This window comes from Peromyscus leucopus, chromosome 17, assembly GCF_004664715.2.
Source record: "Peromyscus leucopus breed LL Stock chromosome 17, UCI_PerLeu_2.1, whole genome shotgun sequence".
NCBI lineage: Eukaryota > Metazoa > Chordata > Mammalia > Rodentia > Cricetidae > Peromyscus > Peromyscus leucopus.
In genome coordinates this window covers 55,572,229-55,591,433 of record NC_051077.1, presented here as the reverse complement: position 1 = coordinate 55,591,433, position 19,205 = coordinate 55,572,229, and the positions used below count along the sequence as shown (strand labels likewise).

The 19,205-nt window shown below is 53.0% G+C and overlaps 1 protein-coding gene across 1 annotated transcript; it reads left to right on the top strand.

Moving 5' to 3' along the window:
* The first annotated feature begins 3,207 nt into the window (after nt 1-3,207).
* Nucleotides 3,208-18,599, top strand: LOC114686687 (manganese-transporting ATPase 13A1-like). The gene is given in 28 exon segments (XM_028861340.2): nt 3,208-3,247; nt 3,250-3,408; nt 3,411-3,595; nt 5,814-5,903; nt 5,990-6,180; nt 7,306-7,378; nt 7,555-7,710; nt 7,807-7,876; nt 7,954-8,060; nt 8,423-8,552; nt 8,645-8,700; nt 9,069-9,195; nt 9,266-9,403; nt 9,492-9,612; nt 9,923-10,080; nt 10,352-10,527; nt 10,601-10,711; nt 11,551-11,676; nt 12,637-12,745; nt 14,142-14,341; nt 14,422-14,518; nt 15,988-16,148; nt 16,219-16,333; nt 16,418-16,614; nt 17,566-17,708; nt 17,842-17,953; nt 18,037-18,180; nt 18,264-18,599. Coding segments are annotated over 28 exon segments (3,600 nt in total). The 5' UTR covers nt 3,208-3,210; the 3' UTR covers nt 18,375-18,599.
* Nucleotides 18,600-19,205: the final 606 nt, after the last annotated feature.

The following is a 19,205-nucleotide window of genomic DNA, read 5'->3' as shown; positions in this document are numbered from 1 at the left end:
CAGAATGGGTGAGGACTCCACGCTGCAAACCTGGAGTTTTCTGAATGACTTCCAAGCAACTTGTCTGCTTATACAGCCTTGGGGAGGAATGATCCTTGTACACTTGCTAAGTTTCAGGGACTTCCTCAGACTTTAAGTCGTTATTTCCTGACTCACAACGGGCCTCTCTTTAGAGTCAGGCAGTAAGAGGGCTCAGCAGACAAGGGCATTTGCTGCCAAGCCCCAGCACTGGGGGTGGGGTGGGGGGGGTCGATCCCCTGGAGCAGGGCAGAGGAAAGAGGAGAGAAGAGAAGGGTAGCATTTATTTTTTTATTTTTTATTTTTTATTTATTTATTTTTTTTTTTATTTTGGTTTTTCGAGACAGGGTTTCTCTGTGTAGCTTTGCGCCTTTCCTGGAACTCACTTGGTAGCCCAGGCTGGCCTCGAACTCACAGAGATCCTCCTGGCTCTGCCTCCCGAGTGCTGGGATTAAAGGCGTGCGCCACCACCGCCCGTCGAGAAGGGTAGCATTTAGAACTTCCTTAGTCTAGCTGATTCAATTGTGTTGTTTCAACTAAGGGAAAATTGCTATGCAACATCAGGCGACACAGCCAGGGTTTTCCATTTTGTTTGCGTGTTTTACTTCACTGGGGATCAAACCCAGGGTTTCAAGGATGCTAGGCAACCACTCTAGCACTTAGATAGCCAGGATTTTATTACTCTTTTTTTTGTTGTTGTTGTTTGTTTTTTCGAGACAGGGTTTCTCTGTGTAGCTTTGCGCCTTTCCTGGAACTCTCTCTGTATACCAGGCTGGCCTTGAACTCACAGAGATCCGCCTGCCTCTGCCTCCGAGTGCTGGGATTAAAGGTGTGCACCACCACTGCCCAGCCTTTATTACTCTTTTAAGTTTAGAGAAAGTCTCATTAAGTTCCCAAGATGACTTTGAGTCTGTCATCTTTCCACTTCAGCTTCAATTGTACATGGGATGACAGACCTGGCACACAAAGCAAAGTAACCCTGGAAAAGAATAAGGATAATCCGTGTTGTAAAGCGGGCAGAAACAAACATGTCTTTTTTTAATTTTAAGACAGGGTCTCACAATGTAATCCTGGCTGGTTTGAACCGGCTATACAGACCAAGATGTTTTCTGACTAACAGATATCCTACTTCTGACTCCTGAATGATGGAACTAAAGGCCTGTGCCACCATGGTCTGCTCAAATATTTTAATTTTAATAGTTTATTAAATATTGTGATCTGATTACAAAGTCTTATGGTGTTTATTTCTCATTTTTGGAGGGGATTATTTGTTTAGCTGATTGGTTGTTTTGTTGTTGTTGTTGTTGTTGTTGTTGTTTTGTTTTGTTTTGAGACAAGGTTTCTCTGTGTAGCTCTGGCTGTCCTAGAATTTTGCTCTGTAGACTAGTCTGGATTTGAACTCATAGAGATCCGCCTCTTTGCCTCCCAGGGGCTGGGATTAAGTTCGTGTGCCATCCAACCCCAGTTATCTCTCCTTTTATAAAGTTTCATATTTGTATTCCATAAGAATACCCTACAAGGGACTAGAGCAATGGTCTAGTGGTTAAGAGCACTTTGCAGATGACCCAGGTTTGGCTCCTATAGTGCACATATCGTGACTAACACCTTTATGTAGTTTCAATTCCAAAAACTCTGACTCCCCCTTCTGGCCTCTGTAGGCACTGCACGATCTGATGGACAGATACACATAAAAAGAATATGCAAATATATAATCTACAAAATTTAATTATGCAATAAAGAACTGAAAAAAGCTCATAGGACTCTCTATGTAGTGGCCCACACCTGTAATAGGGAAGTCGAGGCAAGAGGACCAGGATTTCAAGGCCAGTTTCTACTACATAGAGACTTTGAGGCAAGCTTGGGCTCCATGAGACCTTGTCTCAAAAACAAAACACAAACCCTGACTGGAAGTGTTCAAATAAAATGTTGTAGCACAGTGACATGGCTCAGGGTTTACAAGGTACTTGCCACCAATCCTGATGACCCATCTAGTGGAAGGAGAGAGCCAATTCCAGTGAGCTATTCTTTGATGTTCACATGTGTGACACACACATAAATAGAATGAAATATATTTTTAAAGATATTTCCTCACACATACTAATTATTACACAATTAGCAATATTCGAAAATCCTATTATGGGTGCTAGAGAAAAGGCTCAGTGATTAAGAATGCTTATTGCTCTTTCAGAAGACCAGAGTTGGATTCCAAACACCCAAGTGGGGCAACTCACAACTAACTCTAATGCCAACTCCAGGTTTCAGATGCCCTCTGAGGGCCCCTGTGGAAGCTGTACACAGGTCACACACACAAACACACACACACACACACACACACACACACACACACACACACACACGCGCGCGCACACATACACAAATACATAATTATAATTTTTTCTAAATCTTCAAAAATCCTATTATGGTTGTGTTCAAGTAATAGCATTTGTACAGAATAGTTGAGGAACAGTAAAATACATTTCATACAAATAACAAATTTTCCATTTCTTTTTTGTTTGTTTGTTTTTGTTTTTTGAGACAGGGTTTCTCTATATAGCTTTGGAGCCTGTCCTGGAGCTCACTTGGTAGCCCAGGCTGGCCTCGAACTCACAGAGATCCGCCTGGCTCTGCCTCCCGAGTGCTGGGATTAAAGGCGTGCGCCACCACCGCCCAGCCCTTGTCTTATGTTAACGTGGCTATTTTGTGTAATTATTACAGTGTGGCCTGCATGGAGAAGCCGCTCTAACCGCTACCTTTTGAAAGCCCCGCCCTTCCGCCAGGCCCCGCCCCAAAGGGCGGCACCTCCCAAAGCCCTTGTGTTTGGATTGGCTTTTCTCCTTCTAGTGCAGAGGCTCCGCCCACGTGACTGACAGGTGCCCGAGCAGACGTGTCCGGCTCTTCCGGTCCAGGAGTCTTGGTGGTCGAGCCCGCCCCGCCTGTCTTTTCCGGTCTTAGTCCGGCGTGGCACCCCTTAGCAAGCTGGTTTGGACCTTGGATTCCTTCTTTGTTATGGCAACGCCCTTACTCTCCTTCCAGCCAGTCTGTCATGGCAGCGCCCTTCCTGACCCTTGTAGCTCTTTCCGTAGGCGCCTCCTAGTCCTAAAGCCATTCATGGTGGCTCACAGGCCTCACCGGAAGTAACTTACAGGAAGTGAGGCGGTGCTTCTGCCGGAAGCTATCGCAGCGCTGGGAAAGATGGCGGCGGTGGGCAACGCGGTTCCTTGCGAGGCCCGGCCTGCGGGCCCCGGGGCAACGGGCCTGCTCAACCTGGGCCGCGACCGCGGCCGGCGCTGGCCGCTGGACCAGCGCTCATAGCGAATGGCGACGAACTGGTGGCCGCCGTGTGGCCATACCGGCGGCTGGCCCTTCTGCGGCGCCTTACCGTGCTGCCGTTCGCGGGCTGCTCTACCCAGCTTGGCTGGGCGCCGCCGCCAGCGGTTGCTGGGGCTGGGGCAGCAGCTGGACCCAAATCCCCGAGGCCGCTCTGCTAGCGCTCGCCACCATCTGCCTCGCGCACGCACTCACTGTCCTGTCTGGGCATTGGTCTGTGCACGCGCACTGCGCGCTCACCTGCACCCCGGTAAGTGCGCGCGCACGATCCCAACCCAGACCCAGGCACGATGTGGCCTAGCAGGGGTCCCCAGTCCGGTCTGCAGCCTTTCAATTGCGAGGCCCGAGTCTCCAGAGGCGCCTTCTCCCCTCTGCTTAGGCCTGATTCTGACCCCCATACGACTGTGCTGTGGTCATTTTGATTCGCGAGAAACACGTAACAGACTTAGCGCGGAACCCATATGTTACTGTTTGTGTGAATTGTTATCTTAGCTCCCATATGACGTGCTGTTCTTGGAACGGTCCTACCTTCCTTCTCCATCGTCTCCTACCTTGGTTTTTTCTGTTTTTTTATAAGACAGGGTTTCATTATGAAGCCCTGGCTCGTCTGGTACTCATAGATATCTGCCTACCTCTGTCTCTAGCGTGCTGGGATTAATTTTTTTTTTAATTTTTTTTTTCCTCCCCGAAGTGTGAGGCTAGACCGGTGGGATGATTCCCCTAATCTATGTTCAGCCTCTGTCCCTTGCTAGACCCAAAGGAGCATGTAGTTCATCCTGGTGCTTAAGATGAGCAGGAGCTAGTTGTAAGTGAAGTAACTAACAGCTTAGAGTCTCATGGTGTCTGTCTATAAAATAAGGGTGGTTAATAAGAAGAGGGTTTGTCAGGGTATGCAGCAAGACTGCAGGGGTCCAAGTTCAGAATTTTAAATATAGTGCCACTACAGGAAGCAGAGACCCCAAGGTGCTCTAGGTTGGCAGGTAGCACCCAGTGACCTCACTACAGATCACACTAAATTTGAAGCCTGTGGCACTGATAACAGCTCAAGCCAGCATCCTTTCTAATCCCAGTGCTGGCTTGGTCCGCAGGAAAGGGAGGAAGTGTCAAGGACTGCAGGAAAAACCAGAATACCCTTACTTACCTTCTCTGGCTCTGTGTGCATTGACTCCTCAGTCCCAAGAGAGTGCACCCTGTTGCCTCCTTCATTAATATGTGTCCTGCAGAGGGGCCTGAATTTCTGAGCTTGGCACCAAGGGTTGGGGGTGAGTTGTAGGGGGTGAGTGTGGGATACTCAATCCTAGCAGTCTAGCTGCCTTTTGGACTGTGGCTAAACCATTGTAGCTGACAACTTCCTCTCCCAGGATGGAGAAGTGAGTGGGAGGAGCTAAGCAGCCTTGGGGTGAGGAGAGAGATCAGGGTTTGCTTCTCTCTGGGTTTCAGTTTCAGCCTGCTGTAAAGTGAAAGCTGAAGCGCCTCCCTCAAGGATCACTGAGGGAGGCTAAGACAAACACCCTACATAGTACTGTGTGCTTGCCTTCTGTGTTATTTAAGCTCATCATTGTGTGTTTGTTCCTGTTTTCTCTATGGTTCCAGGGCCATGCAGTCCCTTGGGAGTGGCATTCCTTCAGGGTTACCACTGTGTGTCCCTCCTCCACCTCTAGTCATTGCAAGGTGTAGCAAAACAGCTCATGGGGGAGTGTTTCTTGTGTCAGGAAAGTAGCATGGAGAGAACTCGCTGGAAGAAGGTGGACTCATTCGTTATTTCAGAAGACATAACACTAAGAGAGTCCCAGGGAACTTTACATGGAGCCACCTGAGGAGGACTCCACAGTAGGTGACAAAGGCCTGGACAATCAGGAGAGCTGGCGTCTCCTTGTGTGTGCTTCCTGCAAAGACAATGGTGTAGAGGAAGGAGGCAGGACCAGTCTCTTGACATCACCATGCAGTGTAGTCATCCACATAATTGAGTTTCCTCTAGGGAACCTCACAGTTAAGTTACCAAGAAAAAAATCCCATAGTGTTATAAGTAGGCTTATGGTTTGTGTCCCATTCATAGCTGTCTTTGGTTGCATGTGCCCACAGGCTGTAGGTAGGACATGATTGGATATCAAGACTCTTAGCTCAGACACAGGCAAGCCTGAGTGTCCAGTGTACTAGGGAGCAGTTAGCAAGCCAGAGAGAGCCAGTGTGGCAGCAAGTGGGCTGTGGCAAGACTTGAGTCATATGAATGGAGAGCAAATTAAATGTTCTATATGGATTTGAGTTCGTGTTCAGAATCCTGGATGACGAGTAAGCTTGTGACCTCAGCTTTCTACTACAGGACCAGTGATCAAGTAGAGTATGATCAAGCCAGCACTAGAGCCTAAGGACATATTCATAACGTTATGTGGCACCCACACTCATCTGTCCATGTGAGGGCATCACTTTGGGTTGAGAAGGGGTCAATGACAATCTTTGGCTTTTGACAGGAGTATGACCCAAGCAGAGCGACCTTTGTGAAGGTGGTGCCAACCCCCAACAATGGCTCCACTGAGCTGGTAGCCCTGCACCGTGACAAGGTGGGTAGGGATGTCCTGCAGGGTGACTGGAATAGGCATTTGTGAAGTATTCCTGAGCACTGATGTCCTCCCCACGCCCAACCCAGGGTGAAGATGGGCTGGAAGTGCTATCATTTGAATTCCAGAAGATCAAATATTCCTATGATGCCCTGGAGAAAAAGCAGTTCCTCCCGGTGGCCTTCCCAGTGGGGAATGCCTTCTCCTATTATCAGAACAACAGAGGCTTCCAGGAAGACTCGGAGATCCGAGCTGCGGAGAAGAAGTTTGGGAGCAACAAGTGAGTCCTTGTCTTCCCCAGGGGCCCCTGTGCACCGCTGCCCTGCTCTGCTCCTGGTCAGGGAACCCTGGCAATAGGGCAGAGGCTCTGCTTTTAAGCCAAAAATGCTAGGTAACAGTGGCCTGGTTTGAGAAAGCTGATCTGCTCTAGTTTCCTCTGAACTTGTCCGCCAACAGCGCCCTTAGAGGGCCAGGAGCCTCTGCTTTGTGGTGTAAGACCTTGGTTGGGAGGGTTGCCCTGTCCTGAGGGACCATTCTCCATTTGTTTTGTGACTCTTGTATTTCTTCTCTTGATTTGTGTGGTAGTGGGTGGGTATGCATGCGCGTGCAAATATATGTGGAGGGTAGAGGTCAGCTTCAGGTGCCATCCCAGCAACCATCCACCTTTTTTTTTTTTAAAGACAGAGTCTCTCTGAATTGGAGCTCACTAAATAGGCTTACTAAGTAGCAACACCAGCAATCCTCCTGTCTCTACCCTCCCAGTGTTCCCAAGTTCATGCCACTACACTTGGTTTTTTCACGTGGAGTCTGGGACTTGAACTTAGGTCCTTGTGCTTATAAGGCAAGCACTTTATCAAATGAGCCATCTCCTTGGTCTGCCCTCCCTAACAAACATGGAATTAGATTTTTTTTTCTTGACAGGATTTCTCTGTATAGCTCCTGGCTGTCCTGAAACTCACTCTGTAGGGATTAAAGTGGTATGCACCACTGCACAGCATGAAATTAGATTCCATCTTGAAATTTCTGTTCAGCTATTTGTGTTCGTATGCATCTCCACATACTGGAAATGGTGATGACGCACCCTCAGTGGGGTTGGAGTACGACTCAGTGGTACTGCTGCCTGTGTCACTAATTTGATATTCTTATCTTGCCCTGGGGTGGATGGCATTGGGAAGAGCCTGTCACAGGGTTCAGCAGAGCAAGGGGCTCAGTGGGTGAGGACAGCACATTGCCAGCCAACCTGCGCTGGACTGCCGAGCAAGCCAGGAGGAGCATGAGTGCAGCCTCCCATCTTGGGTAGCCTGTGTCTTTGGAAACCCACAGAGGTTCCAAGTTGGAGGTGGCAGGGCCAGGGTCTCCTCTTCTTCAGCCTCATCCAGGAATTTGACGGTATGATCTCTTACAGGGCCGAGATGGTGGTGCCTGACTTCTCCGAACTTTTCAAGGAGAGAGCCACAGCCCCTTTCTTCGTGTTTCAGGTAACAACAACTCTGGCCCTTGCACCAGCTTCTTCTTTGGGGCTGTTGCAGCCGGAGTAAGCCTAGCTGCCATTGCAAACCCCAGAGCCTCTCCCTGCCCTCAAGGATCATTGGTGTTTGCTGGGGTTTCTGGGTACAGGCGGGTGGGCAAGGCCTGACAGACTGCTGACTCACAGGTGTTCTGCGTCGGGCTCTGGTGCCTGGATGAGTATTGGTACTACAGTGTCTTCACTCTGTCCATGCTGGTGGCTTTCGAGGCTTCCCTAGTGCAGCAGCAGATGAGGAACATGTCAGAGATCCGCAAGATGGGCAACAAGCCCCACATGATACAGGTGTGGCTGATGGGACAGGTGGATGGTAACCCTGCCCAGCCCCGGGTGAGCACCATGCATATTCTGTGTGACATACTTCCCTACTCATACTTCCAGGTCTACCGCAACCGAAAATGGAGGCCCGTCGCCAGTGATGAGATTGTTCCTGGGGACATCGTGTCCATCGGTGAGGCAGGATTTCTCTCCCCCAGACAGAAACCCTTACCTTAGTCTGTGGCTGATCCTCCTGCCTGCGTGTTGCAGGCCGATCCCCCCAGGAGAACCTGGTGCCATGCGATGTGCTTCTGCTTCGGGGCCGCTGCATCGTGGACGAGGCGATGCTCACAGGGGAATCGGTGCCACAGATGAAGGTGATGGGTGGAATCCACAGTGCGCTAGCCAGTTCATGAAGACAGACATAGAGCAGGCGAGGCCAGTGGGCTGGAGTCATCTCCATAGGTGTGAGTGGGCCAGCACATCCAGTCAGGATGGGAGTCTCTGTACCATTGAGGAGGTCTAATGCAGATCACCGGGCATTAGCTCCACAAGTCCTGTGGTGAGAACGCAACAGCCAAGGAGCCCAGGTGGATAGGATTTGCTGATCTAGGCAGGGCACTCACGGGAGTCAGATAACTCCCTGGGGGCCAGCCCTCCAGAGATGCAGCCTACTAATGCCTCAGCCCTGGAAAGCTGAAGCGAGGCAATCATCCAGTTCTGACGTTTTCTTTCTCAGGAGCCCATTGAAGACCTGAACCCAGACCATGTCCTAGACCTGCAAGCCGATGCCCGGCTACATGTCATCTTTGGGGGCACCAAAGTGGTACAGCACATCCCCCCACAGAAGGCGACCTCTGGCCTGAAGTGTAGGTGCCTTGAGGGTGTCCTGGGTGCTCTGCATCTGTACCATGTACATGAGACAGGTGTTAATGACACACGCCTCTACTTGTCTCCTCAGCGGTTGACAATGGATGTGTGGCCTACGTCCTGAGGACTGGATTCAACACTTCCCAGGTATGGGAGGGCCCAAAGTGTGTGATGGATCCTTCTAGAACATTCACCCTAAGGCTAGTGCAGGCCTTACCATCATAGTGCTGCCTGCTTTCCCTGGCCTGAGATAACTGGGTGTGCCCACGGCAGTCTGGTGTACCATCCTAGGAAGGGGGTGTTAAGTGAGGTGCTCTGGGAAATGCTTCAGGGTTCTGCCTGGAGGGTGATGAAAGCCTGGCTTCTCCTTTGCACTTGCTGCCCCTCCCGTGGCCCTGTGGTGGGTGTTGCTGTTTCCTAGAAAGAGAAGCCAGCCTCAGTGCTCTCGGGGACGGGAGGCTACTGTCCCCCATAAACCTCCTAGGAAAGACTGTTCCCCCACCCCATCCCTGCAGGGCAAGCTGCTGCGTACAATTCTCTTTGGGGTGAAGCGGGTGACTGCGAACAACCTGGAGACCTTCATCTTCATCCTCTTCCTCCTGGTGTTTGCCGTTGCTGCTGCTGCGTATGTGTGGATTGAAGGTAAGCACCCTGACAGCTCCTGCTCCACAGCCCCGCCCCTGCCCCAGGCTTCCAGGCCCTGTTTCCACAGGGACCAAGGACCCCAGCCGGAACCGCTACAAGCTCTTCCTCGAGTGTACCCTCATCCTCACCTCGGTTGTACCCCCTGAACTGCCCATTGAGCTGTCCCTGGCTGTCAACACCTCCCTCATAGCCCTGGCCAAGCTCTGTGAGTACCGAGTGATTGGTGGGGCAGGGCACAGCAAGCGGGAGTCTGGAGGGATCCCCTGACTCCAGTCCCCATACCCCACCCCCAGACATGTACTGCACAGAGCCTTTCCGGATCCCCTTTGCTGGCAAGGTCGAAGTATGCTGCTTTGACAAGACGGGTACCTTGACCAGTGACAGCCTGGTGGTGCGTGGTGTGGCAGGGCTGAGGTGAGCATAAAGGACTCCCCACCACCACCATCCTTCCCACCCCCAGCAAACAGAACAAAGCTTGACCTGAGCCCCTACACTGAAGCCCTGCTTATGAGGTTCCATTATGAGGGTCTTAGGTGGATATCAGGATGAGTGGTATCGGGTAGGGAGATAGATTCTGAGCAGCTGGCACAGATCTGGGGCCTCGTCTGTTGTGATCTCAGGAGTCATCCTTGAGGCCAGTAGTCTCAGAAGGTGGTCCCTGGTAGAGGTGCAGCTCACCCGCCCTCCTCTATCCATCTTGTACTAACTGTACCCTTCTTTGCAGAGATGGGAAGGAGGTGACCCCAGTGTCCAGCATTCCCATAGAGACACACCGCGCCCTGGCTTCCTGCCACTCACTCATGCAGCTGGAGGACGGCACCCTAGTGGGTGACCCCCTAGAGAAGGCCATGCTGACAGCTGTGGACTGGACACTGACCAAAGGTGAGGGACTGGAATTCAAGGCCTGGCATGGGTGGCCTCTCTGTCCTGGGCGGGCTCGCCCATGATGGCGACATTCTTCCAGCCTAGTGCCAGGCTGGCCTCACATCGGTATCTTTTTGGGTCTGTCTAGTCTTCCATGACTGATCCACTTGCCTGCTGTGACCAGCAGGATTCTGGGGATGCTGGGGTGGGAAAACTGGGGCAGAGTGTGGGGGGCTTGGCTACCTCTCCGGAGCGAAGCCCCTCAGGACTCGTACTTATTTGTTTCCAGATGAGAAAGTATTCCCCCGAAGTATTAAAACTCAGGGGCTGAAAATTCACCAGCGCTTTCATTTTGCCAGTGCCCTAAAGCGAATGTCCGTGCTCGCCTCCTACGAGAAGCTCGGCTCCACTGACCTCTGCTACATCGCGGCTGTGAAGGGGGCCCCTGAAACCCTGCACTCCATGGTGAGCCAGCCCCAACCCTGGGTTAAGGGGCAGTCAGGGATCAGGCAGTGACGTCCCCCTGTGTTCCATGCAGTTTTCCCAGTGCCCAGCTGACTACCACCACATCCACACTGAGATCTCTCGGGAAGGAGCCCGAGTCCTGGCTCTGGGGTACAAGGAGCTAGGGCATCTCACGCATCAGCAGGTGAGGGTCTGCCATGCTCGTCAACCCTTCTACCCTGCCACATGAGTGGGAATGAGCACAGTTTCATGTTACCTTCTCTGCTCTGGGATGTCCTGGGCACTTCCTCAGGGAAGGCCAGAAGGCGTTTCAGATTCCACCATTCTTGTCCCTGTCAGCTGGTGATCAGAAGGCCATAGTGGATCCGTGCCCCTCCGTCTGCTTCCCTTCCTCTGTCCCTGCCCTTCTTCGCAGCCTCTGACAGTGCAGCTGCCCTTGGACCTACTTCTTGGTCCCGGTCCAGTCTGCTTACCTGTGACAGCCAAACATCCCTCTAGACCTTACTGTCAGCCGACAGCCCTGAGATGGAGACCCACTCCAGCCAGGACGCAAAGCCTCTGCCCTCCTGCATTGTGCCTGTCCCCTGGTCCTGTCCACCCTGACCCCCACCTTCACTCTTATTCTACCGTGTCTTCTGTGATCTTCATCACCTGCCTTCCCTGGTACTTTGTGGGTACCCTGAGGGTGGTGGCCCTGTGCAGTCCCACTTTTGAATTGAGCCACAGAGGGCTCTGTGATGTGTCCATGTCTACAGTCACAAGGTATAGGCACAGCTGGGTCTAGACCTCCCCACATCATTAGCTGGACCCCACTTGGCACCTGCCCTTCCTCTCCCCTCTTAACGCTGACATTTCTCTTCTTAGGGGACTGGGCCTCTTCTGCCAGCACCATCACACACATGCACAGTGGCTCTACCTCCTGAGGCACTTGTAACCTGCTTTCCTGACTGGGTTCCTCTCAGGGAGGTTTGAAGAGGCTGGTGGGGAGGACAGACGGTGAAGGTATCCTGCATCTGTCCACAGGCCCGGGAGGTCAAGCGGGAGGCACTGGAGTGCAGCCTCAAGTTCGTGGGCTTCATTGTGGTCTCCTGTCCACTCAAGGCGGACTCAAAGGCTGTGATCCGAGAGATCCAGAACGCATCCCACAGGGTAGGAGCAAAGTGCGAAGTGGGAGCAGAGAGCCGTGACAGCTCCAGTTCTCAGTAGTGATGGGTTTTAAGCTGGGTGTAGATATGGCTGGCACTTCAGGACTGGGTAGAGGATCCTCTGTTACACGGTCCCTCTTAGAACATACATCACCTCCTCAGACTTTCTGTGACTATGAGAAGGAAGCAGAAGTTGGAGGTAAGGGATCTGGAGACCATGTCTGTCCTGGTGAACAGTCTCAGAGAGGCACATAAGACAACTGGTCCCCATTGAGCCCGTAGATCATAGCCTACTTATCTGCCTTTCCCATCACTAAAATGTTCTCAGTACAAGCAGGTACCAGGCCCTGAACACTTGATAGCCAAGAGCTAATTCTTAATTGGTGTTTTTAAGTAAAATCAATAAGCTGAATGTAGTGACATGCCCATTACCCTAGAGAGGCAGAAGTCAGCGTGTCAATTTGAGTTTAGGGTCAGTATGGTCTACATAGTGAGTCCAAGGCCAGCCAGGCCTTCATGGTGAGACCTTGGCCCAAAAAGCAAGAAGTAGGATCCCAAGAGTTGGCTCAGCAGTTAAGAGAACTTGGTACTTAGTCATGAGGACCAAAGTTTGGATCCTGACACCCACAAAATACCTATAACTCCAGCTGTGAGAAATCAGACATCTCTTTTGGCCTTCATATCCAAAGGCACATGCACCCATTCCTAAAAACACATAATAAAAAGTGAATTGCTTTAAGAAGCAATGCGTTGAGGCTGAAGTGTGCACAGTGTGTGAGCAGCCCCGGTGCCAGCCTCGCTGATGAGCCTTGCTGTTTGGACAGCACAGCCTGGGGTAGTACCTGTGCTGTCCCATAGAGGTTGTGGCCTTTTCCCTCATACTTTCTTAGGAGGAGCTGTGAGGCCAAGGTAAGAATTCTGCCCAACAAATCTTCCCTGCTAAGCCTTGTCCCCTGTCCCATAGGTGGTCATGATCACAGGGGACAACCCACTCACTGCCTGCCATGTGGCTCAGGAGCTACACTTCATTGAAAAGGCTCACACGCTCATCTTGCATCCTCCCTCTGAGAAAGGTGAGACTGGGTAGCTGGGGCCCTAGTCCAGGACCAGTGCCTTACCACTATTTACTGCTGATCACAATTGATGCCAGCCCCACTATGAGGAGGCCCTGGAACATAGGCAGTGTGGGTGTGTGGTGTAGAGCACCAATGGACTCCTGAGTCTGCCTTGCGTGTTTACAACAGGCCTCATGCACACTGCCAGACAGGTACTCATTCATCATCCTTGCCCACCTTGGGCTGGGCAGGTCACTCCTGTGCCACTGCCTATGGGTTGCTAGGTGCCCAACACTGAGGATGGTAGATCCTGGGTAAAAGGCACAGCATGTTCTTAGCACATCTGTCTGCCCTGCACTGTGGGCAGCTCTGTGCACAATGTAAGGAGGAGATAAACTGCTAAGCTGACTATTGGCATCTTACGTGAAAGCAAGGAGGCTGGGACTCAAAAGTCTACTTAGCTAAGTGTGAGGGTGCACTCCTGTCAGCCCAGCTCTTGAGGCAGGAAGATTGCTGTTAGTTCCAGGCCAGCCTGGCTACACAGTGGCTTTCAGGCCAGTTTTTGCATACATATCTTCTGAGACCAGGCTTCAGAATCTTTCCTACGTAAGCAAGTAAACCCACTCTTTTATTTTTTTGTTTTTCGAGACAGGGTTTCTCTGTGTAGCTTTGGTGCCTTTCCTGGAACTCACTTTGTAGCCCAGGCTGGCTTCAGACTCACAGAGATCCGCCTGCCTCTGCCTCCCGAGTGCTGGGACTAAAGGCGTGCGCCGCCGCCGCCGCCGCCGCCGCCGCCACCGCCGCCGCCACCACCACCACCACCCTGCTGTGAACCCCCTTATTGCTCGGGTCACTTACTGTCACTTACTGCAGGACCCATATGAGGAGCAGTGGGTGCCCAAAGCCGGATGGCAGAATGGGAGGTGGGAAGTGTACCCAGGGAGGAAGCCTTCCAGAAATTCCCACTTCTCTGCTTCTCAGAGAACTCAGTCATCACTCTTAACTGTTGGCCCCACGTCTCCCTCCATTCCAGCCCTGTGTGCTATGTTCTTCTTGGACCTGAGGGTTGTGGACAGGTGACCCTAAAAAGTGGGTCCCATGGGGCTTAGCATGGGCGGGATCCCGGCTCCGAGAGGGCTGGAGTTGAGGCTGGCGATAGAGAGATCTGTTAGATGAGGGTCCGTGTTGTGTAACTTCTGGAGGGAGATGGTGGCTTGACTGCCGAGACCAGCTGCCTGGGTTTGCATCCAGCCCTCCTGCAGCTGCTGGAACAGGACTCAGTTCCCGAGTCCTCGGTTTTCTTGCCTGTACCTGTGTGTGTTCCCTGTGAGATGCCCAGGGCAGGGTCAGGTTCTGGGGGAAGCTGTGCTCTTGGCCCTGGAGTCCCAACCCTGACGGTAGATGTGACCCACAGGCCAGCCGTGTGAGTGGCGCTCCATCGATAGCAGCATCGTGCTGCCTCTGACCCTGGGCTCCCCCAAGGCCCTGGCCCTGGAGCACGCACTGTGCCTCACGGGTGATGGCTTGGCTCACCTGCAGGCTGTGGACCCCCAGCAGCTGCTACGCCTCATCCCACATGTGCAAGTGTTTGCCCGTGTGGCCCCCAAGCAGAAGGTATGTGCAGGACCCTAGGGTTGGGCACTGGGGGCTTTGGGAGTGGCTACAGCCCTATTTATCTCATGTCTACCGTGCAGGAATTTGTCATCACTAGCCTGAAAGAGCTGGGCTATGTGACCCTCATGTGTGGAGATGGCACCAATGACGTGGGCGCACTGAAGCATGCTGATGTGGGTGAGCTCCAGTAGCTGGGGCTGGGTCTCCATCACTAGTGTAGGGACAGCTCACCCAGCCCTGCTGCTCATAGTCAGGGGTGTTTGAGTCTTAGGAGAGGAGCTGGGAGTATGGCTCTGTGGACAGTGCCTGCCTAGAATCCTCCAATGAGAGGCCGGGGGTGTGGCGCAGTGTAGAGGTCTTCCTTATATGTACACAGCCCTGGATTTCATCCCAAACACTGAAAAAAGAAGTAATTTTAACTAATAACCTCCCTGGGCAGTGGTGCTCATCCAGGCAGAGCTCAAGAGAATCAGGGGTCCAAGTTCATTCTTGCCCATACCTAGCAAGGCTACATGGAACCTTGTCTTTTAAAAAGAAATCTTGAGGGGGGCTACAAGGCCAGGGAAGGGTACAGGCATGAGGAACCGAGGACAGGAGGAAAGAGGAAGTTGGGGGCATTGTATGAATCCCACAACCAGGTATGGTTACCACAGGTCACTGTCCAGGCAGTGTTGACAACCCTGGACTGCAAAGGCTGAGCTTTGGTCTTCGTTCTTTTCCATTTGACCTGCATTGTCTGCAGTTCTTACCCTCACAGACTTTTCTCTCGAGTCATTAGTTTTAGAGGCCAGCAGTTTTCAGTTGCTCACTTTAGGTTCTGATGGGATTTTGTGCTCATTTGAGCCTGATCTTGCTGTGTTGCCTGGCCTGGAACTCAGGCCCCTGCTGCTGCCTCCTGAGGGCAGGATCACAGCTGTGCCTGTGTCAGCACGGTTCTGACACCGGGAGTCGGGTGCTCTCCATTCGACGTCTTGGGACTTCTACTTCCTATTTCAAATAGCAACTGTTCACATTCCCTCTTTACAAAATGAAAGTGATGCTTTTTAAAAAAAAAGTTGGTTCTGGCTGGGCAGTGGTGGCGCACGCCTTTAATCCCAGCTCCCAGGAGGCAGAGGCAGGTGGATCTCTGAGTTCAAGGACAGCCTGGTCTACAAATAGAGTCCCCGGACAGCCAGGACTACACAGAGAAACCCTGTCAGGAAAAAAAAGAAAACTGGTTCTGGGATTGCCCTTGGGGACTTGAGCGTGGGTAGGCAGGTATTCTACCCCTGCGCTACGTCCCCAGTCTTGCTTCATTTTTCATCCAGTGTTTTAAATACAGTTATTAGTATGTGTGATGTGTGTTCATGCTGGTGGAGGTGCATGCCTGCTACCACATAGCTGTAAAAGTCAGAGGACAGCTTTGTGGAATTGGTTCTCTTCACATTCACACGAATGCCAGGAATGTGTGGGAAGTGCTTTTATCTGCCAAGCCATTCTCCAGCGAAACAAGGTGGCCAGTCTCTGAGGGCCCCATAGGCAGTCAGGTGAAATGGGGATCTTGGAATTGGTGGGTGGTGAGCTCAGCCTGACGTCTAGCTCTGCAGCTGGACACTGGTACCTGCCTCTGGGCCGCTTTCCATCAGTCCTCCCCAATACTTTCTCAGGTGTAGCACTCCTGGCCAATGCCCCTGAGAGGGTTGTAGAACGGCGGCGGCGGCCAAGGGACAGCCCGGTCCTGAGCAACAGTGGCCCCAGAGTCTCCTCCAGGTCAACCAAACAGAGGTCGGCACTCCTGTCCTCTGAGGAGCCGCTAGCCTCCCACAGGGTGAGTGTTCAGATTGGAAATGCCCATAACCCTTGCTATCCAGGGCTGACCCCTGCTGCCCACCCCACAGGACCGCCTGAGCCAGGTGCTTCGAGACCTGGAGGACGAGAGCACCCCCATTGTGAAGCTGGGGGATGCCAGCATTGCAGCACCCTTCACCTCCAAGCTGTCCTCCATCCAATGCAGTGAGTCCCAAGCACCCAGCCCTGCCCCTTCCTGGAGCCCTGCCCACCCAGCACCATGCCCACTCACGCCCTGCTTTCCCACAGTCTGCCACGTGATCAAGCAGGGCCGTTGCACGTTGGTGACGACACTACAGATGTTCAAGATCCTGGCCCTCAATGCCCTCATCCTGGCATATAGCCAAAGTGTCCTCTACCTGGAGGGTGTCAAGTTCAGTGACTTCCAGGCCACCCTGCAGGGGCTGCTGCTGGCCGGCTGCTTCCTCTTCATCTCACGCTCCAAGGTGGGCCCTGCACCGCCTAGGGCTGGCCATAGGACATTTCAAGAGCTCTTGTGGATTGGAATTCTCATCCTCAAGTTACAGACAGAGACCTAGAGCCCCGAGGCAGGAGTGTCCCCGAGACGGCACAGGGCATGCAGACAGGGTCAAGCCTGGATAGCTGCCAGTGATATTGCTTAGGGTATACCCCTGTCTGTGAGCTTGGGGTTCAGGCAGGTCACAGTCCCCAGGGCAAAGGAAATGATGAATAAGAGCAAGCAGAGGACATAGTGCTGTGAGGGGAAAGTGTGTCACAGACTTCAGGGCCTGGCCTAAGGGATAGCCAGGGAGGCCTCCTGAGGAAAAAGGGTGCTGCCACAACCAGGAGTCTGTACTGATCACTGGTGTGGCGAAATAGAGGTCCCCGTAGTCATGGGATGTGTGCCAACTTCCCATCAGGGTGAGGAAAGGCTGCACAGGACACCTTGAAACAAAAGATCTGTCTTGGCTTAGGCTTCCAGAAGTTTCAGGCCATACATATTTAGAGCTCTGCACCTCACAGCAGCTAAAAGAGGAAGGCCTGGGATTGTCCCCAAGGCTGTACTCCCTTCATGCTGGCCCCACCATTTCAGCTTCCCCCAGTCCAGGCATAGGTCAGAGCCCTAGGGATTAGTCACTTTCCAAATCCCCTACTGTAACTGTTCCCTGGGTCTTCTGAGCACATTTCAGATCCCACCTTAATAGGATGGGAAGCTAGCAGTCTGGACCAGGCCCTAGGCTCTGACTGTCATCTTGGGAGTAGGGAGAGGAAATCTGGTTCCTGATGGAGACCTCCATTGCTACCATGGAGTATAGACTTTTGGGCATAGGCAGTCCCAAGATCAGGATGAAACAAGATGCCTGCGGAGACAGGAGTATCATCTCTCTACCTGTTGAGTGAGTAAGCTGGCTCTGACGGTCGGTCCTGCCCCACAGCCTCTCAAGACTCTCTCCCGAGAGCGGCCCCTGCCCAACATCTTCAACCTGTACACCATCCTCACGGTGATGCTGCAGTTCTCTGTCCACTTTCTGAGCCTCGTCTACCTGTACCGTGAGGCCCAGGCACGCAGCCCTGAGAAGTAAGTGGGGTTGGTTCCAGGAGGAGAGGAGGGAGGAACAGCCAGGCAGGCCCTGGCTCTCTGTCCGGGCAGTGGGAAGCCACAGAGGGTGCCTGAGCAGGAGAGGGGTACTGACACCCACATATCCCTGTAGGCAGGAACAATTTGTAGACCTATACAAGGAGTTTGAGCCGACCCTGGTCAACAGCACTGTGTACATCATGGCCATGGCCATGCAGATGGCTACCTTCGCCATCAACTACAAGGTGAGGCCCCACATACCTACCCATTCCCACCTGGCCTAACCCCTGCTCAGCCCTCCCCAGGCAGCTGTCTCTTTTCACAACAGGGCCCACCCTTCATGGAGAGTCTGCCTGAGAACAAGCCCCTGGTGTGGAGTCTGGTAGTGTCACTGCTGGCCATCATTGGCTTGCTCCTTGGTTCCTCACCGGACTTCAACAGCCAGTTTGGCCTCGTGGACATCCCTGTGGAGGTGAGTGGCCCTGAGCAATGGCCCCTGGCTCAGCCCAGTCTGGCCCAGCCACTGGCCCAGCTCACCTGCCTCCTCCTTGACAGTTCAAGCTGGTCATTGGCCAGGTCCTGGCCCTGGACTTCTGCCTGGCACTCCTGGCTGACCGTGTCCTACAGTTCTTTTTGGGGACTCCGAAGCTGAAAGTGCCTTCCTGAGATGATGGTGCTGGTATCCACCACCTACCCTGGCTGCTGCTGGGCAGGAGCACTGCCCCCCCATGGCTTCAGGAGGGAACACTGCTCCCATCTCCACAGTGAGGCAGCCCCGCCTTGCCCTGGGAAGACTGAGCTCGGACCCTTGTGGGCAACCACTGGCCAGGCTATGAAAGCAGTCCTGGCTAGCGCCTTTGGTAAATAAATTGGCGTCTGCAATTTTATGAAGCCTGCCTCCGCTTGTCTGTGCCACACAGGGCCCCTGGGAATTGGAGGGGCCAGGTGGTCACCAAAGGCCTGGCATCACCACAAGCCCAGGGAGGAGAGTGAGAATGACACCCTCTGGGCATTCAGCCTGGAGCTGGAGGCCTCGGTTTTCCAGTGTCGTGCCCATCGCCCGCTGTGCGGCTGTCCCCGCAGGCAGCCACCACTGGGTAGTCCCCTTACTTTGAAAGTGGGGGACTCCTGAGCCTGGGACAGTTCTTGGAGGTCCCAGTGCAAGGTGTTTGTGTTCCTGCCTGCCCCTGAGAACATTGACTGCGCTGGAAGGAACCGCCTCAAGAGCCTGGACCAACCAAATCTTTAATCCCAGCTCTCAGCTGGCAGAGGCAGGGGGATCTCCTGAGTTTGAGGCTAACCTGGTTTACACATGGAATTCAGGCCAGCCAGGCCAAATAGTGAGACACATCTTTCCGCCCCCTCGAAAAAAGGGAACCTGACCCATGAAAGCCACAGGGTGCTTGGGAGTTCGGTCTAGTCACTGGGCGGGGCAGGGTTCTGGGGCGGGAAACCCAGGCTTGCTGGAAGGGAATACTGCCAGGCTTTGGGGTGATG